The following is a 21,652-nucleotide window of genomic DNA, read 5'->3' as shown; positions in this document are numbered from 1 at the left end:
TGAAATTGGGGGATTCTGATTCTGAACAAATCATGGGGACCATTATTTTTTCTTCTTTTTATTTTTTCCAAAAGCAAAGCATCGAAGGAAGGCCCCATTCTGGTATGCTGGGAAAAAGGTGCTTGAAAGTTTCATTTGGTTTGATTTAGTGCTCCATTAAAATGAGGGGACAGTATTCAAATGGTTAATGCTCTTTTTGGCACCACTAAATTCCAAAGTTTGTTCATAATTCTACACCTCTAGAATTGCTCCTTCCCTCACTTTTGTTGTTCTTTTTTTTAAAAGCAAAAGCTCTCTCTCTCTCTCTCTCTCTCTCTCATCCTCTTTGCTCTTTGAGCTCTCATCATTTTGCTAAGGGTAATCAGCTCCTATTCATTTGGCTCCTTGTTTCTTATTTCATTTTTTCAAATTCTGGCGCCACTAAATTCTGTGCGTACTTATTTATGTCACAGATTAAAACATATATTATGAAACTGGTGGGTCTTACTGTTATCATAGAAATGACGGTGGTAGTTTAGTCAATTCATTGGTAGTTAGTGGTTACACAACGTGATTAAATTACCCCAGCAACAAAAACACAAGGACATTATCGTACTTTAAGACTTAAAGCCCAAAGGAAATGGAGTAAAATGGGGACCCACTAAGGTGTGACGGGACCATCACTCTCTCTCTCTCTTTATACACAAGTAAACCAAGTCAAATACGCTTTGCTTTCTCTCTCTAATCTCTCTCTCTCACTGTCCCAGTAGGCTTGGATTTGAGGAAGCAAAAGGCTAAAAGCACCAAATCAAAAGAGGAACCCGGATTTATCTGAGTCACATTCCACACGATTTAGCTCCACTACCACTTGAAGGACTCACTAACTACTAATCTGCTACTGCTTCTACAACATCCCATCACCTCTGCACGAACTGCATTTCTTCTTCAAACTTCAAACTTCAAACTTCAAATATTGCACTTGGGTTTTTCTGGGAATTGTTTAATTTTGAAGACAGACACTTGGGTCTTTCTGTGTTCTTCTTCGAATTTCAAAGATATCTCCTTTTGTATGTGTTTGCCTCTGGTGAAGTTGAAGACCCATTTTTGAAGTTTCATTTCTCGTTGTTAATTGCAATGGCCGCGTCAGGCGGGTATAATTACCGAGATGGCACTCAGAGGAGCTCTCATAAGGTGGATAGGCCTCTATCTCTCAACTCCAACCCAAAGTCTTCTGTCAAATCCAAGGCTTTGCCTGCTTCTGGGCCCCGCCGGAACAGCACTGGCTCTATCGGCGGTGGTGGTGCTGGACCTGCTACTTCTAAAAATGATACAGGAGGTGAGTTCAGAATTTTGGGTTGTGATGCATTTTGTGATGGAGATACTGGGGAACTTATTTCTTGCTTTTTTGTTGTTGATTTTGGCGGTTTTGATAGGATTGTGCAAATAAATGTGAGTTAACAAAACTAGATAGATAGATGTTATGACATATTAGAATCTCCAGGCCTTTTTAGCTAATATGGCATTAATGTGGTTCGCATTTGGAAGTAAAACCAGGGTTAGCATAGCTATGTTAAGCAATACAAGTACTTCCAGACAGTTAAACAAATAAAGTGTCGAATTTGGTGTTCACTTTTCTGAGGATGGATAACTATCCCATGTTTCGGAGCGAAAACCTTTTTGAGTTATGGAGCATTTGATTGCCCCATAACTCAATTGGGTATACATGGAAACTTATGTTTTTTACCCTGTTAAATTGATAAGCAGTCTGTAAACTAAGCTATGCAATCGTGTTATAGTATGCCTATGCAAATGGTATTCCACATGAATCAAGTTAGCAGAAATAATTTCATTTTACGCCTACCTTATGTGTCGATAGCTCAATAATTTTTTTCCTATTTAAACCTTAAATTGTAAATTCATCTCTGATTCTCCTCGTCTTTCTTGGAGATGAAATAGTGGGATACATCATTGATGTCAAAATAATTTGTTCAATGCTACATTCGTGGGAAGTTCTAGTGTAAAGTTTTCCTCTCCTTGGAGAAAATTAATTGTCCTTTTCTACTGTAAGCTGTAATGCTAACAGTAGGTTATTCCTTTTGCACTAGCATAGGTTTCCCAAAAATTTATTATTTGTTGATCAAAAGAGGTTCCTAGCATGAGTTTATTTCCCTATCCCTTAACTAAAGAATTTTAAATGCTTTGTGGTTGGTCATTCAACTTTTCTTTTCTTGGGTCTAGTTCCTGGAAGAGTTCGAGTTGCTGTAAGATTGCGACCACGTAATGCTGAGGAAATGGTTGCAGATGCCGATTTTGCCGATTGTGTAGAATTACAGCCAGAGGTATCCTGCTAAAACTTGATTTATTAATAGCTCACTGTCTTCCGGTTAGTATCTGATTTATGGCCATGGAAAGTAAATCTATCTTGGTCTATTTCAGCTGAAAAGGTTGAAACTTCGGAAAAACAATTGGGACACGGATACTTATGAGTTCGATGAAGTGCTCACTGAGTTTGCATCCCAAAAGCGTGTTTATGAAGTAGTGGCAAAGCCTGTTGTTGAGGTGCACATGCATAACTCATTAGTTTCCTTCATAAACCTTGTAGTCATTTAAAAATTAGCTTTTGCCTTTTGAACTGGTCATTTGGAAGTTGGTTAAGCTAAATTTTTAATCTAGACATTTGGTGTATTCCAAGGATCCACATAATCTGTAACACGCATTTTAGTGAAATTTTTGCATTTTCATTAATGTTATCTACTTATGTTTGGACTCACACTATGTCAGAAAGACTATCTACTTCTAGGTGTAGTTGGTAGATTTTCCGTTACTTAATATTATGATTTTGCATATGTATGTCACCCCTCCCCCGGAGATTGTAGCTAAGCATTAACACTCCTTTCATAAGTGGGAAATACATAAGCATATGCATATATTTATATAATCTATATATACAGTCCCCTTCCATTGAGAGATCCCTCAAATAATTTTATTTGAGGGACACCTTTTAGGGTACCCTACGAATATGTTTTCAACGATCCAAACCATCTCATTTTCAAGTCTTCATTCATAGATCACCCTTGCAAAAAATCAGAAAAATTGAAAATCATTAAGGCATCTAATTGCTAGCATCAAAATAGATGAACACGATGCTTCAAGAAAAGACTAAAATAACAATAATCTAATTGAGTGGTCAAATAGTTTCCGATTCAAGTGATTTTTTGCAGATATGATCTTTGAGGGAATATCTAAAAATTACATGGTTCAGATCATTGAAAAGCAATGTGTCGTGGGCCCTACAAAGGTGTCCCTCAAATAACTTATTTGAGGGATCCCTCAATAGAAGCTCACTGTATATTATATATATGCCTATTCATACGGTTAAGAAGTTCTTATTTTTCTCTTTTGTTTTGTGGAACTTCATTCAATTGACATCCCATCTTGTAATTTCCTTCACCAGAGTGTTCTTGAAGGTTATAATGGAACAGTAATGGCATATGGCCAGACCGGTACAGGGAAAACATATACTCTTGGAAGACTTGGAGAGGAAGACACTGCTGCTCGTGGAATAATGGTTCGTGCTATGGAGGATATTTTAGCAGATGTATCTCTGGAGTCTGATTCTTTGTCAGTCTCGTATTTGCAGGTTGTTTGCCTCTGAAACTGGTGTTAATAATATGTGTAAATATCATTATTATTGTTGGTTTATAATTTTACTGTTATTTGTAGATATTTGACCTTTATTATTGATCAAATTTACTAGAGACTTTATGGTTTCTCTAACATTCTGGTTCTTTATGCATGTATGCAGCTTTACATGGAAACTATACAGGACCTAATTGATCCAGCCAATGATAACATTTCTATAGTGGAGGACCCAAAGACCGGTGATGTCTCAGTACCAGGGGCTAGCCTAGTTGAAATTAGGGACCATCAGAGTTTTGTGGAACTGCTAAGATTAGGGGAGGCTCACCGCTTTGCTACAAATACAAAATTGAATACTGAATCTTCTCGTAGTCATGCTATTCTGATGGTAAGTCATTTGCTTTTTCTTGTTTTGCTATGCTTATGTTTTTGAAAGTAAGTGGAACTCACTGTAGATTTTATAAGCTGATAATGTTGGAGCATTAAGGGATATGGGTTATGCTACTTATTAAAAGAAAAGAAATCTAAAATGCTACAGGTAAACGTAAAGAAGTCCGTCAAAGGAAGAGATTCAGCTCTGCCAAGCCAAAATGGGAACAATTCTCACATGGTTAAAAGTCTAAAGCCTCCTGTTGTTCGAAAGAGCAAGTTGGTTGTAGTGGATCTTGCTGGTTCAGAGCGTATTGACAAATCAGGTGCGTGCATGCGGTTCAGGAAAACTATCTTATATATACATTTTTTCGCTATGACAGATATGTACTTTTTATATGGGGGCTGGGTCTGATATTTGTTGTTGGTTAATCTTTCATGTACCAGGAAGTGAAGGACATACACTAGAAGAAGCCAAATCAATCAATCTCTCCTTGAGTGCATTGGGCAAGTGCATTAATGCATTGGCAGAGAATAGTGCACATGTTCCAGTTCGAGATTCAAAACTCACAAGATTGCTTCGGGATTCATTTGGAGGTAAGATGCATTAAATATGCGAGTAAGTTTTTCTTGCTGCATGGTTTCATATCTATTTTTGTATAAAATAAAATTGTATCAGAATATGTTATCTTCATTCAGGTGTATACTTGTAGATTTTTTTTGCATGGCTATCTTGAGTATGATTCTTGACCTCTCAAATAGTTCATGAGTCCAATGGATAAACAGGACACACAATAGACCAAATGACACTTGTATGTTAAAGATAAATAAATAAATGTTGCCTCCCAGGCCACATCTATGTTGCTTTTAAAATAAAGAAAAAAAAAACCCTTACACGGATTGCAGTATTATATCTTTTGACATTTCAACGTTCTATGCCTGACACCGGTAAATTTCAACAGGCACAGCAAGAACTTCACTGGTTATTACTATTGGTCCATCACCCCGTCATCGAGGAGAGACAGCTAGTACTATTATGTTTGGACAGCGGGTGGGTTCCAAATTCACTTTCTTGTTTCTTTATACTTTGAATTTACCTCTCTGGACTAATTGGTATAGTCGTCACAGGTAAATTAGCCAAATTTGTGAACATTTTGGCAATATACCAATGCTTTTCTTTATTTTTGTTTGCGTGGGTTTTATCTGTATGATCAATGGCCACAGAAAAAACTTTCAAGGGAATACTCTGTGCAAAATATATATGTGTTTATGCATATCTGTTATTTGGAAGATACTGAAATTTTGTGCTCACATAGGCTATGAAAGTGGAAAATATGCTGAAATTGAAGGAAGAATTCGACTACAAAAGTTTGGCAAGAAGGCTAGATATACAATTAGACAAACTCATTGCAGAACATGAAAGGCAGCAGAAAGCATTTGAGGATGAGATTGAAAGAATAACCATAGAAGCACAAAATCAGATATCAGAGGTTGAAAGGAACTATGCAGATGGACTGGAGGTAAATTTTGTACCAATATTTGGAAAGCTAGTTGGCCTTCACATGGTTATACAGTTTAACATTTTTTAATTACTGATTTAAACATTATTCTGTGGTTAATTACAACAAAGAAAAATATAGCTGGTGAGATTTTTTTTAAAAGTAAGGAAGGAACACTTAATTGTATTGTCTGCCTCGAGTGTGTTTATGCTTCTTCTTTTTTTTCTGAGAGAATGTTTATGCTTATTTAAATCCATATTTCCTCCCTTGTAGAAGGAAAGAGTAAAATATCAGAAAGACTATATGGAATCAATAAAAAAGCTTGAAGAGCAGTTGGTGATGAATCAGAAAAAGCATGGCAGTGAAAAAATCACAAACGGACCTGAAGATGATGGCTCTGATGTGACAACTATCAAAGAGGTATTTGGTCTATACTCTAGAAAAAAAAAAAAAAAAAAGGAAAGCTATATATGTTTTTCTGTTCTTTTCCATCTTGTCATATATTGTTTTGCTTAAAACAACAGACCATACAACATATTTACCATCTCTACTTTCTTTTTCTTTGTAGCATTATTGTTGGTAGTTGACTCTTCTAGATGTTCCTGATTATATTATTGATTACATTAGGGAAGAAAGAAAACATAATGCATTTTATCAAGGTCAAGGTTTCAAATATTTGCATGGTCGAAATTTGGACATTGGCCATGCATTCTAGCGTCTATGTATATCGAGGCTGCTTTCTTCTTTTGTCCTGTCAATAGTATAGCACGAAGTCATCCTAGTTTTCAGGTGCCTTTCACATTGCATTTCTCCCATTGATCCAGTTTGCACAATTTCCAACTATTGCTTTTTTTATTTGAGTTTATGTATTTCTCACTGCCCCTGCCAAATCGATTATTTTTGGTCCTTTCTTCCTTTACATATTGCATGTTGAAGAGTGTTCTTAACAATTTTATTGTACATAGAGTTGCAGGGTGCATGTTGAGGAAATTGATGACCTAAAGAAGTTGCTCCAGAAAGAGACGCTTCTTAGGAAGGCTGCTGAAGAGGAAGTGCAAAATCTTAAAATTCAATTGACTCAATGGAAAAGGTCCGAGGTGCGTTAGAATTGACTTAATAATTTTTATTCTCATTTAACCAATATTTGACATCTTGTTGGTGTTACATAGAGCAATTATTTGATGTTCCAGGCAGCTGGAAATTCAGAGATCTTAAAGCTTCGTAAAATGCTGGAAGATGAGGAACATCAGAAAGAGAAACTTGAAGGAGAAATAGCAACACTACACAGTCAGTTGTTGCAACTAAGTTTTGAAGCTAATGAGGTATGCTGCTTGTAGAATTTATAAGTATTTTGTTTGGAATCATCTTCCAATTATATCCTCATTTTTAATTGTTCTCACTTTTGTGGCTTAATAAATATGCAGTTGAATTCAAAACTCAAATATTACCTCTTAAGAGAGAAATGGTCCAGCTCCTATTCTTTTAGGGGAGTTTATAAGTTGAATATTACCCCAAAAGAACATTGTAGTGGTTATTAGTATCTTTGTTTTGCTGGTGAGAAATATAGAGACATGGTCTTGTTTAGTGATTCTGCTTTGGTTTGATCAATATGGTTCAAGTCAAACTTCGCCTTTGGCTTGTCAGGCCTGAATTAAACCAAGAAATGGGATAATAAAATCTTTAAAAGCTCTAAAAGAAAATTTTGCAGTGAGGTCTAAACAAGTTCCATAGCCCAAAGCACTTGGATTTGCAGTTTAAATTTGACACAAAGTGAACATATCCGTAGTGAGTTTTTTTTATTACGTACTCCATATTTAGATAACTAGAAGTCACATTTGCAAAGAAAGTGAATCTGAACTTTGGAGACTGTCAACTCTTACAAAGTTTGTCATGATGCTGTGAGCTGTTAGAAAACACTTTCAGCATACGAGCAGGTCCAATGAATCCCTCTGCCCGTATATTTTTTTATGTTTTTTTTTTGGTCATGCATTAAATGGGGCCATTCCATGCAAGTCCATGGTATACACAGTCTTGAAACGTGGATTCTTACGGATATGCTTTTGTAGACAAGTCAACGACTAGACAGGAATGAGCCTGGAAAAGTTGGTGGCCTTGAATCCCTTATGACTCAAGTTAGACATCCACAACTCAAAGATTCAGGAAATGAGGAGAAAACCTCAATAGCAAAACTCTTTGAGCAAGGTTGCAGTCTGTTCCTGTGCTAAACTTATTTTTAATTCTTGCATTATGTTTTTAAGTGTATCAATCTTTGCTCTTGTTTATTACTGACAATAGACAATATTATCAGTGGGATTGCAAAAGATCTTGTCATTGCTTGAAGCAGAAGACAATGATGTGCGAATTCATGCTGTTAAAGTTGTAGCAAATCTTGCTGCTGAAGGTGATAATATTTCTTTATCATTTTTGACTTCCTTACACTGCTGCTGTCATATCACAAGCCCATCTTCATGCTATAATTATTTGCTTAATCTTGGTAAGTCTGATTGGATTTTACCTGTGGCACAATGCTTTTTTTTTTTTTTTTTTTTCCTTTCATAAAAACCTTTCAGATGGGAAGATCAGGGAATAATTGCCCAAGTGGCGCTGTACCATATGTGTAACAATAACATTGAAAGTATACAACTATTTCCCTTTTCTGTTTAGCTTCTTTGGTTTGTTTAGAACCAGTGGTAAGTGCACAGGCAATTAGATGATTCTTTATCAAATGATTGTAAAAAGAGGGCAGTAGGTTATAGAAAAGAATGATAAATAAATGCATAAAATAATATAGAGAAATTATTGATTGGATCAGGAATATGATTTGGAGTTCAGTGAAAGTTTGTGAAAGCATGGGATGGGATAGGGATCTCACTTTACGTGGTCAATTTGAGGTCATGTAGTTTGTTATCTATATGCACTGAATGGTTATTTTACATAATGTGTCTCCTTAATTTCTTTTTTGATTAAAATGTACCCCTTAGTGGGTTACAATATTGTGCTACATTGAACAAAGCTCACTTCTATATATTATATTCTGACTATTGTGCCATGTTGATTAAAGCTCTACCTCTATATCTGATATTACTGCTTCATAGTATCAGTATTTTTAGTGCTCACTGCATCAGCAAGCAATAATACGTGCTCTCCTCCTAATGTGCAGAAGCAAATCAGGAGAAAATTGTAGAGGCTGGTGGTCTTACATCCTTGTTGATGCTACTTAAAAGCTCTGAGGATGAAACCATACATAGAGTTGCAGCGGGGGCAATCGCAAATCTAGCAATGAATGGTAACAATTTAAGTCCCAAATTCATAATGCTTAGAATGCATTACAATATTGACTGAATGTCTTTACTCTCTAATTTGCGGTATAATTCTTCTTTGGTTTAAATCAGAAACCAACCAGGAGCTGATAATGACTCAAGGGGGAATTAGTTTGTTATCTATGACAGCAGCAAATGGTGAAGATCCACAAACCCTTCGAATGGTTGCTGGAGCCATTGCTAATCTCTGTGGAAATGGTAAACTTGCTGACCTCTTCAATGTTCAATTCCTTAATCATATCCTTAATCACAAACCCCATCAAGTTGCTGAAAGTAGGATCTTCATCGTTCTCCATCACGGTGGTTCTTTATATACTTTCTTCTAATTGTAATATTGGGGTTTAGGAAGATGCTATTTCATTTTCTTTCTGATTTGTCAATAACAAACAGGCCGGTTATTTAATCATATTTACCTGAAATGAAAACTTATGGAACAGTTGTAGTAATTTACACTCTTGTGGTGCGGCTATTAGTAAGTTGTGCTTGTAGTTGAATTATCAAGTGTTTGTGAAGTTCTTGATTTAGTCAGATTTAACTAAAAAGGTAAACTACTCATGGAAGGGTTGATGTAGTAGTTGTTAAGGCTCTTCCATATTCTGTTTTTATTAGTCTCTTAACTTTTAAAGTTTACAATTCAATCATATACTTTATTCAAACTGGGTTTTTGGCAATAGTGGTGAAACCATCTCTAATGACAGACATAATTAGTTAGGAAATGGTTTAGACAATTGCACTAATTCCTTTCTGGAGTGCCTGCATTTGCATTAACCAACGAAAGATAATTTGAGTAGTCTATCTTGCTGTCACTAACAACAATGAAATTGCTTGTTCAGATAAATTACAGAGTAAGCTAAGGGGTGAAGGTGGCATCAAAGCGTTGCTAGGAATGGTCAGATGTGGGCATCCTGATGTTCTTGCACAAGTTGCTCGTGGAATAGCAAACTTCGCAAAATGCGAGTCTAGAGCATCTACACAAGGTAAAGATGCTAGCTATGGGTTTATGGAAAAGATCTTCATGTGCTTGTCTTCGAAGAGTATTGTGCTTGTCACATTGAACATTATTATACCGTCCAGCATTACTTCATAAAGTTGTTTGCTTTTCTGTTGACCAAAGTTTGGTTTTGTGAAGAATTTGTGAAGCATATATATAGTTTAATCATCCAGTTTGGACTTAAATTGGTTAATTCATTGTAGGGACCAAGACTGGAAGGTCTCTGCTGATTGAGGATGGTGCACTTTCATGGATTGTACAGAATGCTAATAATGATGCCTCGCCAATCAGGCGCCATATTGAGCTTGCACTCTGCCACTTGGCGCAACATGGTAAACTCTCCTCCTCCCCCAAGCACCATGAACTAGCTAATCTCCTCTAGAGTGTTTGCTGAAATGTTAATTTATTTTTCAGAAGTTAATGCAAAAGACATGATCAGTACTGGTGCTCTGTGGGAGCTGGTCCGCATTTCTCGAGACTGTTCACGTGAAGACATCAGAACTCTTGCATATCGAACACTAACTTCAAGCCCTACCTTCCAAGCTGAACTAAGGCGGCTACGGATAGATAATTGAGGAGTTCATGGCATAATGGAAACATTGTGAAGGTGTGGGAGAATGCAGCAACAAGAATCAGCCTTATTTAAACGCAAAATCTGAGGATTGATCTTTCCACACAAACAAAAAAGGAATCCTTGCTTGCAGCTGCATTTCACCAGCTTGTTTTGAGGAAGTTGCCATTCATTGGCCGGGCGCCCTTTGGTTTATAGTGCTAATATTTAGTTAATTAATTAGAAACTGCCCTAATTTGTTGATCAAATTATTATAAGTTCATGTTTCACCTGAATGAACATCCCATATGTAGCTTCTAACTAGTTTGTATATTGATTTGTATATGAAACAAATACGAAAAAGATAACTAATTTTTGGTTTTTTTGGAATCACTTGTAAAATAAACTAAAGATTGCCATGTTGCAACTGCTCAAAACTTTTGGACAACCTCTGGAAACAAAGCAATCTTGAAACGAGAACCGAATGCACTAACATACAGACATATATAGCGCCTCTCCAAAGCAAGGAAAAAAAATGACAGGGAAAAGGACAAAGGAAAGAAATCCTCTTGTATCTGTCTGTACGATTTCATACTGACGATTCCAAAACGCACTTTTCCATGGAAATTAAGGCTCCTCAGTTTCAGTCAAAAACTGCCAAAGACAGTGTATGTGGCGCATGCCACATTTATGTGTCCCGAGTCTTGCGACATATATGACAACCAATTTTGACATGGACAAATTATTATCAAAACAGTTGCATGGCACATGATGTTATCGTCATTTTTAGAGGTATTCAAGAAGTTACCGTCATCTCTATCTATAGAGGCATAGAGGTGACCTCTATCTATATAGGTATTCAAGAGGTATATTGCACCAAAAAGAATTATCCGAATTACAAAAAATCATGGTAACCCTAAATATTATCGATGGCTTGACCGTGCATGCATACATTTGGTATGCGCACAGCACAATTTTTCTAAGCATGGAGTTCACTAATATTTAAGACTGCATGCACAGCACAAATCGTTAGAGGAAATGGATGGGATGGCAACAAGCTCAACGCCGTACATTATTTTCCTTGCTTGTACAAATTCAATAAATTCCAACAAAAACTGGCTCTCATTTCCGAATTCATAGTCCTACAACATAAAATTCTAGATACTTTGATAAATAAATAAAAAAATTATTGCATATCAAATTGTTTGACATGGTAATTTTTTTTTTTCTTATCATACAGTCTAACAATAACATGCTAGGCTGTTATTTGGACCAAGTAAGTAGGCAGTGGATTTTTTTATTTTATTTTGATAAATATCTACTAGGAAATGAGATTCGAACTTAAAATGTACTATTAAATTAAAAGTTTGTTAATGTTAAGTGGACAATATATAACCAATTGCGGTCTTAATTGACAATTAGAAAACATATCATATCAAATTGTTTCACAAAACATTATGTTGCAAGGGAACCACAGATCATAATAAAGCAATTAAAAGATGAATGCAGGTTGGAGGGAACAAAGAATGGACAAGTCTAGTAAGCTGCTAAAGCTTGGGGAAAAGCTAGCAAGGATGTAAGAGAGGGAGTTCGAGAAGTATAGGTAGAGCTAGCTGCCTGCCCAATCCTTATTCTCTGAACCCAAGAAAGGGAGAGAGAGAGAGAGAGAGATTGTGGTAGCTAGTTGTGGGCGTTTAATGGAAGGTGTGTTGTTGTTGATGTTGTTTGCCTCGAAAAGGAGCTTCTTCAGAGCAGTGTGCACGTGTAAACCAGTACCCAAATATTTTCATGTCTCCGTATCTCAAAATATTTCTGAAACAATCTCTATCTCTAAAAGAAAGGAAAGAAGAAAACACATGGAAGTTCTAATAAGCCCATACCTCTTTGCTTCTTCTTCTCCTACATACTTAGCCATTCAAATATCAAACAGTTTCAAACCCTCAATACTTACCTTTCAACCTTGACCAGCTTATATATAGCAAGAAATATATATATATATATATATAACTATACCAATTAAGTGTTTGTTTAGTGATATTTCTCTACACTTGGTTGAAAAAGATTTTAAATTCGAAATCTGTTAAATTTAAGAAAAGAAAACATTATCACAAGTAATAATTACTCTATCAGTACGTATGGTAATTATGATATCATAATATGCTATAGGTAATATATAATTATTACTGAATAGGTAACAATTAAAATGATGGGGATCTCACGGAATCACATAAAATGTAGGGTAATCTAGTTGCTGTGAGAGAGATCGATCAATATGTTAAACTCAATTCAATTCTTGATACAAAACAAATTTAGTACTAAAAGATAGACAGAAGAAGGGTTTGGTAAGAACAGCAAATTCTTATTCATGGATAGAGAAGAAGATTAATGAGTGATAGGAGGACAACAAGGCCGCCATTGTAGAGAAAGCAAACACTACACTAAGAAATTGTGCTCATGGTTCCTTCTTCTTGGATGCTGTTTCTCTTCATATATTAAACAAAGCTTCGGCACTAGCTAGTACATTTCACAAAATGAAACTCACCAAGAATAATCCATGAAATATACAGTCTTTCAATCAAAGAAGTAAAACATATGGTACGTACGTGATCTAATCATCGAACAATGCTAATTAAACCAAGCTCGAAAAAAAAAGAAAAAAAAAAGAAAGAAAATAAGGAAACATACTAAAAATCTGAAATGCTGATCGACAAACCAAATTCTTCTTCTATCCATATAGCTAGCTACTCCCTAGCTACATAGCAGGTGATGAAAACATCTTGGTAAGATGTAGGTGATGATGGCAAAGTGAATGAACTCGTGATATGATCTGATACCGATACGGCCGGTTCCATGGTTAGTATGGTGGGCGGCCGGTAGCCCAGTAGGCCGCCTCAGCTGGCAATTGCATGGAATTCAGGAGATTGGGAGGTAAACCATGAAAAAGAGGAGCATTTGTATTTGCAGCTTCAGCCAAAAGTTGTTGCTGTTGTTGTTGCTGTTGATGCTGCTGCTGTTGCTGATGACCAACTCCGCTTGGAGAGCCAAGGCTACCGCCGCCGCCGCCTTGCATTGGCAGCTGACCCTCGTCTTCCTCCAGAGGAAGCCGCTCATACGCCGCGTTGCTAAACGAAGCCGCCATGATCACAACAGGCCCGGACGCAATTAGCGTACCAACAACGCTTCCACCTACAACTTGCCCGCCCCCGCCTGCCAGATATATGGTCAACCCCGTCGCGGCAGGCGGGGCTGGCGGAGGTAGAAAAGACCCGGCCAGTGACAAGATCTCGAATCGGCCATGTAAAGTCACGATGGACCCGGGAGAGGCGGGCTGTCTGATTGTCACATTCGTGACGGTGCCCGTCCCGCTCATAATGCAGACGCCTCTCTGGCGCCTGCGAGCAAAGGTGGCAACACTCTCCACTATGTCGCAGCCGTCGGCAACCTCCATGACGTGGGTGCGGAGCGCATTGGCGCTGTCGCGGGTGATGATGATGGGGGGCTTGGGCTTGTTCTTGGATCCGGCGGGTCTTCCTCGGGGTCTTCGGGTCATTTCTGATCCATCACCGCCGGAGATGGTGACATTGAGTTCTTTGCCTAAATCGCCGCCATTGCCGCCGCTGTCATTGTCGATATCTCGCTCTCTTTTCTGGCCCTTGTTGTTGAGGCCGCTGCTGCCGGTTTGCTCGTCTTCCGAATTCTGCTGCTGCTGGTGGTGGAACTGGGGATGATGCTGCAGGTGGAAATCTCTTGTATGGAAAGGAGGAGGGAGAGAATGGGTGTCCATATCAAATTTTTATGCTTTTTTTTCACCTTCTTTACTTTCTTTTTCCTCGAATACAAAGAACCCAAGAAATTGAGAAAGTAGAAAGGAGAGCTAGTGCCAAGCTAAAAGGTGGTTGTGTACACAAATTCAAAGAGAGAGAGAGAGAGAGAGAGAGAAAGTGGGATGAGGAGCTAGCAAAAGGGAATAAAGATTAACAACTAAGGAAGACTTGTACAGTACTTTCTTGGGTGTCTGTGTCTCTCTCTTTTTTTCTGTGGGTTGCTTTAATTCTTCTTCATCTTGTTCAGTGAACCAGGCTTGAGCAGAAAGCAGCAGATTTGTGGTGACACCCACAAAATTGGAGCTGAAATTGGCATGCTTCTTCAGTCTTGTGGGTAAAGGAAAGGGTTAATTTTGGTATGGTTTCTTGGTGTTCTTGTTGACGGTTTGGGAGAGAAGCTGAGAGAAGAAAGAAGAAGATGATGAGAAGAAAACAGGTTATGGGGGGTATGGGTTTTGGATCGTCAGTTTGGTCTAAAGAGAAAGAAAGAGAGAGGGAAGGGGTCAAGTAGAGTTGGGTTAGGGTTAGATTGAGATGAGAGAGAGAGAGAGAGGGATGGATACGGGTTTGGTTTGGGTAAGAGTAAGAGACTACAACTGCGTGCTTATGGGCGGTGCAGTGGTCCCCGCACCTTTCTTTCTCTCTCCTCTCTCTCAAAATGGGGTTTGAAAGAACTAAGAAACCGACTAATTAAACATTTAGTCTTAAGTAATTAGGATTAGTTTAATTAAATAGGATAGAGAACCAGCTGCCATGTATGGGACCATTCTGTCTCTTTGATATATTTTTTTTGGACATTAAACCCCATCGAATCAATCAATGTTGTTAATGGCAATAAGGTAATTTGAGGAGGCAAGCATATGTAGCTGGCACATTAAAATTGGGCTCTCGTGTGATTACATTGGCATGGCAGCACAGAGAGAGAGAGAGAGAGAGAGAGAGAGAGAGAGAGAGAGAGCGTGCTTCAATTTTCCATGACCCACATGCACCATGGGTCTGCAAATTCTATCTTTATCTCTAACGTTTAAACCTTAATGTTGGGGTCCACTGTCCACTTGCTTTCAGAACATTACACGTGTCTGTTCCCCCGCTTCTTTCGGGTCTCTTTCGCAAAACTTCATCTTCCTTTCCTTGGATATGCCATGAACTAGTTGGGTGGTTGTGATGGAGCAAAGTTAGAGAACCACATTTTCTTGTACCACCACTCGATGTGTTTCTTGTAAATATATAATTGATGTATAATAATTAATGTAAAAAGTAAATTTCATTTGTCGAATTTACCTCCACATTAGAAGGTTTTGCATTAATCGTGAATTGATTTTGAGTTAGATGCTCACATTCTAAGATGGTATCAGTATAGACAATTTACGTGAAAGGCCAAACGAACTCACGTGCTCTTATGTCACCTAATAAGAATTGTCTATGTGTTAGACATAAAAAGATGACACACACCGTGCTTAAAAGATCTTAAACCTCTTCATTCATTATTAATTAATTCTGAGTTGAATACTCACATTTTAATATGTAATACTAAACTAGATCAAGATCAGTTCATAAATGTACATAGTGTTTTATTGTGATATGTGAGAGAATATATGAACACCAATTCATCAATAGGACAATGTTTTATTTAGTCTTCATTTGCATATAATTTGTTTCTAGTAATTAGGATAATGTAATATTATTATCATCTCTAGTTCATATTAAAAATGGTACGTAGGAGAATTTTTATATGCCTTTCGATATTATTCTTAATTTGTACTTGATGAGTGCCTTTATTGGGTTTATTTTTTATCTTTTGAGTGAGACTCAATTGGCCGGGGTGTGTACTTCCATTTGGCTTAGGGCACAGTTAACTATGTCAGCAGCCCACTAAAGTAGAAAAGAAACACAACAAAGACTACTTACTTGGGTACGTGTTTGTCAATAACTGCGGGATTTTATCTATGTTTATCTTCTTTTCAACAGTGGAGTTTAGAATCCCATCTTTGAAGTTAGGTAATTGTAGATTTTTTTTTCTTTTTAAGTGATATTCTAACTAGTCTAATATACGGAGAGGTATAAATTGAATTCATATTTAAAAAGACGAACACATTATCTTAATCAACTGACTTAAAATATTTAACTGAAGAAAAATATACAAGTCCAATCTATATTTGAAAACAGCCAAAAATTGACCGTCTAAATTAACTAGAGGACCCAAATTTCATTTTGTAGATGGTTTATGGTTATGAAACGCCAACAAAAGTAACATAAAGTTGATGCTTTGATTGGACTAGAAGAGCTCCCTAAGACACACTCATAGTCGTACGTGGAGATACAATTACAGGATGAGCATAAAGAAACAGCCGAACATTGAGAAAGTTACTTTACAAGCACTATGATTGTGCCCTTCGTTTTCAAAGTTTTGTGAAGTGGCAGAAGAAGAAAAGCTACAAATTGTGCCCTTCTAATTTGTAGTGAATGTTGAAGTTTTCTTGATTTCCACCTAGCCTAGGCTCCACAAATTGTCTTTGAGCTACTCCACTTTTATGGTCATGCTTCTACTCTACCTCAGCTAATAATCATGTGTCATGTGTTTCAACTAAATCGTCGTCTCTGATACTACTTGTGATTTCATCTTTCGGCTCTCTCATGTTACATCCAAATACATAATTCTAACTTTAATTACTTAATTCAAGTTCGAGTATGAAAGTCTTTCGTGCAACTTGAAAAAATAGCTCACTAATTATTATACCCCCTATGTTGGACAATCACTTCACACTATTCCTAATTAACAAGTTAGTTACATGCCACTTTAGTCAATTTTAATAGAGTATACATGGCATATAATAATATACAACATATCCACCAACATGTTTTCATTTGTATATTGCATATAAAAGTATCCAATTGTTTATAAATAAAAAAAGACAACCAAAGAAATCCTCAATTATAGTACCTCTGCCAATAGGGTAATAGACAAAGAGCAATGATATAACAAGAATTTCTCCATGATACATATAAAAAAGAAAACTAGGTTTATCTTTTTTTGGGAAAAATATCCAATACCAAACTAGCCAAGACCAAATCTATTAACCCATTGATCAATAGGCCAAGCATTTGAGAGCAAGAGTGGAAAAGGCCAGCACATAGCAGATATAGAGGGACAGGGCGTAAGGGGAAGGGTTGGTTGGGTGTGGGAAGCAAATAAACAGGTAAACGTAGCAAAATAGGTCAATGGAGAGAGAGAGAGAGAGAGCATGGTTTGACCGCATAATCCAGAGTGTTGGGGGCGTGGGAGTAAGAGCAAAAGACGCGTGGGTGGCGCTGACACCCATCAGAAAGCGCCACTGCACGAGCGCCGGAGAGTTTGCTGCTCTCTGCACTGCACTCACACCAATTAAACCCTTCTCTCTCTCTCTCATCCCAACCTTTTCTTTCTTTCTTTTCTTTCTTGCTAAGACTACTCACAATTCACAAACAAAGAAACAAAGAAACAAAGAGGCTGATCACAATTCTGTTCTCTCGCATGCACCCCCGGACGCAAACCCATGTACCAAAAGATGCTCTTTGTCGGTCTCTCCCTCTCTCTGTGGGCCCCACACTTTAGATCCTCTTGTTCTTCATTTCCTCAACCCCTCCAAAAGTCCAAAACCGCATATAAGACACCCAAGTTGCTCCAAACCATGTCAATTGTCATCTATCACAACAGTTTTATCAACCTATAATAAAATAGGGAAACAGGGTAACACAGTAACGTTCTCTTATTATAAAATTTGAAAACATAAATAGTTTAACGTTAAATATAAATATGTTGTCAGACTGTAAATTTAAACATATGCTCAAACAAGAATTGACCTAATAATTAAACTACCAAACAAAAATCTACTTCATTTATAATCGTGAATGATAATCTAGTGCAGTTCAATGAGAGGACATCTACATATGATTATCATTCATTTGTGGGTTTTTAAAAGATTAAGGTAGGTGTTTTATGGGACCACCAGAACAAGAGTACGAAAATTTAGATTAGCAGAAAATTGCTAATTTTATGGATTAGGTACTATGAATTGTTAATATATGATAATTAATGTCGCATAATTGCCTGTGAATATTCTTTTGCAAATTTAGGGTAAGGGGTTATTTTGCCAGGGCCGGTTGCCGTGCCTATCCTTTTTTCTAGCTGGTTTAAGGTTTGCTTTGCTTAAACACTAGCCACGTTTTGGACGTCAATGCTTCAACGGCCATCAACATCAATCGACTAACAACTCCAATTAGCAGCTAGCTGCTAGCTGCTGCCACATATCACATGATACCTACCCCACACACAAAAGAGTTTCATGCATAATCCAAACATAGCCGGATCTTATTCTCCTATTACTTTTCAAAGTTGACCATTTAAACTTCATTGTTAACGATTAATCCATATCAACGGTCATATATATGGAGCAAATATGACAAGAGAAATGGTTTTGCCAACGGCATGAACATTGTCCTTTGACTTTGAAATTAATAAGGGCTTAGTTAGGAACTTAATTAATAATCAAACTTCAATAATATGCCTAGAGGGAATCGTAATGATCAAAAGTCTTACACTCCAACACGAGCGATTATCAATTATTGAATATGTAATTTTTTATATATTTTAATGAATTATAGTCGTTTATGCGTGCACGAATTACAGTTAAAATTAAAAACCTCTTAATGCTAGTAATGTTACTCCATGCAAGGTGTTACAAGGGATAAATTTATCACAAAGAATCTTCACATTTTTAAAGCCAAATTAAGGTGGCGACTTTTGTCATGTGTCATGCATACAGCTATAAATGGAAGTTACTGCTTAATCATACTATATATATATATATATATATATATATGAACTATATGAAGTCTCGCAAAATCCTGTGTCATTAGGAAATTGAATGCTTGTCTACTCTAACTAGTTAAACAATTTACAGCAATAGGAGAGAAATTGGTCCAGCTTCAGCTAGCTAATTATAGGACCATATTTATTTTTTAGAAAATAAGTTGATAGAGGTCCAAGAATCCCACCAGTAGTTGGGTCTAATCCTTAAATTATTGTTTTGTTGATACAAGTCTCTTGACTAGTTTGTCACGTAGATTACATTTCATTTTTGACATGCTAACTTAGACTAATTATTTCCTTTTCTATTCAATGACAAACGTGTTAAATGGCTTCAGATTATCACATAAATTAGTATTACCTAATTCAAGGCATAATTAAGAGGCAACATTGAAACAAAAAATAATTTTTAAAAATAAAAAGATTACATAAGAAAATATTTAAAAATAAATGTAATCCTATGTGGCACAAAATTTAAAGAACTCGTATCAAAATACGTTAATCCATTGCCACTTATTTTGTTGTGTACTCGTTCTATTCTTCGTTGAAAATACATATACTATTATTGTTTGATAATCCTATGCTACACCCTACTAGGCTACTAACCATTGAAGTTGATATACTGTCTCGAATATGGTGGCTACAAGATTTGCTTATCTGGCCATACAATTGATTTGAGTAGACTGCAATCGAAGAGATTCAATTGGTATTCTACATTCATTGTATCTAAATGAAAATGGACCCATTTCTAACAAAGCTGTTTATTTTTTGGATGTACAAGGTCAGTACTTTGCATTAATTTCACATGCAAATACAGTGTTATGTTACCACTCAACGTCCGTACACGCTAAATGAATTGAAAGTTATTGTCTTATTCGGGACCTCAATATTATTCATTCAAAAAGAACGGACAGTAGTTTCTTCAAATTAAATTTGACTCATAATTTAGATTTTATTGTAAAAGGTATAAATATGTGTCAAGCCCTTCAGTTTGTCAGGAATAGATGTATGTCTCTCTTCGATGTGATTTCATTCAGGATTGCTTTCATGCATCAATTAATTAGCATTTCCGCATATAGCACCGTTAAGTTCACGGGATTTAAATTAGATTAAAATTTTAAAACTATGACTAAACTCGATTGAATATAACTGACTTTGATCAATTTTTTGTTAATTTTCTTTACCTTGTTCACAAGTTTGAAGTTCTCTAACCCAAAATTTGCAGTTTCGTAAATAATAATTAATTCACCAACTTAATATACAAACGATATTAAAAGAATGAATTCGAACACGAAACCTTACTTGACCACTTAACTTTATAGAGTGAGCCAAACGAAGAAGAAGCAGCCCTACCAATTACCATCTACAAGTCTTGAGTGACATGAAACTCGGAAGTTGAGGTCTTCAAGAAAGGGAGGCTCTTACCTTGAGGAAAATAAGTAGTGGATGATGGTGACGAATGAGCAATTGAGATAGACAAAAGAGAGAGAGGGAGAGAGGGAGAGAGGGAGAGAGAGAGAGAAAAAAATAATTAATTAGAAAGTGTCACAGCCTTGATGCTAGTGACTTAATCATATTTAAATTAAGATGTTAAGTGTATTCCAATAAACAAAACAAACCCCATCACCATCTCCTAAATAAAAAACTATATCTAAGAACCAAGTCCATGAAATGAGCACATAATTAAACCCTAAGCCCCATGTGAAAGGCATCAATGAATGCCTCGAATCTGGCATGGCTTTGCCCTGTTTCTCTGCTTTCTCACAAGCCCTATATTTCCGGTTCGAGGCTGCTGTTTGTTGAGAGAGATGAGAGTGAGACCCATCTTCTTATTCTCCAGGGAAGACCAACAGAGCTTCACATGTGGATGTGGGGTTTCTTAATTCATAAATTTAAAAAAGCATAGATAGATAGAGAGTTGATGATGAGCAGTTAATTTAATTAATTATTATATTAAACTTTTTTCTTTTTCTTTTTTTAATTAGGAGACTAATTAATTAATTTAATTAGCTTGCAAACGACAAATTAAGGCAGCCACGTGATGGATGGAAATTTGCTGTAAGGAATCTTTCTGGTCATGCATCCCGTCCACTGCTTAATTGGAATAATTAACATTAAATAATTAAGCAGTAATCAACCACTAGTTAGTTAGCATTGCGTCGACAACACCCTCCTAATCAATTTCTCACTAATTAATCCCTACACTTTTGAGCTTAATGACCACAAACGAATTCTAGTAGGTATAGGTTTGTATAGCCTTGCATTGAGAAATGGTACATATATGATATATATATATATATATAGTGATTAAATCCAAATCCAACCAATGAAATATCCATAAATTACGATATCCCAATTCGAAATCTACTTAGAAGAGAACAACTCGGTCTTCAAATCTTAGTTACAAAGGTTTTAATGTAATTTAATTGTATGGAACCATACTTAGTACTTGTAAATTAATCATATTAAGACAGATTAATAAATACTCTGACCTATATATAGCTAGATAATAGTAACCAATATAAATATTCTAATTTGTTCGTGAGTAATTTTTGTTTTTGTTTTTTTTCGATTGGAGCATATAGAACATCCTACAAAAATACGAAAAAATAACAAGAAAATCATCTAAAACGCA

General features: G+C 36.4%; 2 protein-coding genes across 2 annotated transcripts; one reads left to right on the top strand and one right to left on the bottom strand.

Annotated features, from left to right (window-relative positions):
* Window positions 1,114-10,784, top strand: LOC18777893 (kinesin-like protein KIN-UA). The gene is made up of 19 exons (XM_007210434.2): window positions 1,114-1,315; window positions 2,218-2,318; window positions 2,416-2,538; window positions 3,434-3,619; window positions 3,785-4,006; window positions 4,157-4,313; window positions 4,435-4,584; window positions 4,950-5,038; window positions 5,304-5,507; window positions 5,760-5,906; window positions 6,452-6,583; window positions 6,677-6,808; window positions 7,553-7,688; window positions 7,795-7,887; window positions 8,647-8,772; window positions 8,879-9,004; window positions 9,640-9,783; window positions 10,001-10,129; window positions 10,212-10,784. The coding sequence occupies exons 1-19, from the start codon at window positions 1,114-1,116 to the stop codon at window positions 10,370-10,372; spliced, it is 2,760 nt and encodes a 919-aa protein (XP_007210496.1). The 3' UTR covers window positions 10,373-10,784.
* Window positions 12,686-14,808, bottom strand: LOC18775939 (AT-hook motif nuclear-localized protein 24). The gene has a single exon (XM_007211023.2). It carries the CDS (start codon window positions 14,129-14,131, stop codon window positions 13,202-13,204), a length of 930 nt encoding a protein of 309 aa, XP_007211085.2. The 5' UTR covers window positions 14,132-14,808; the 3' UTR covers window positions 12,686-13,201.

The sequence above is a fragment of the Prunus persica genome, chromosome G5 (assembly GCF_000346465.2).
Source record: "Prunus persica cultivar Lovell chromosome G5, Prunus_persica_NCBIv2, whole genome shotgun sequence".
NCBI lineage: Eukaryota > Viridiplantae > Streptophyta > Magnoliopsida > Rosales > Rosaceae > Prunus > Prunus persica.
The sequence above is the reverse complement of the archived record's forward strand: the minus strand, read 5'-3'. Positions and strand labels throughout refer to the sequence as shown.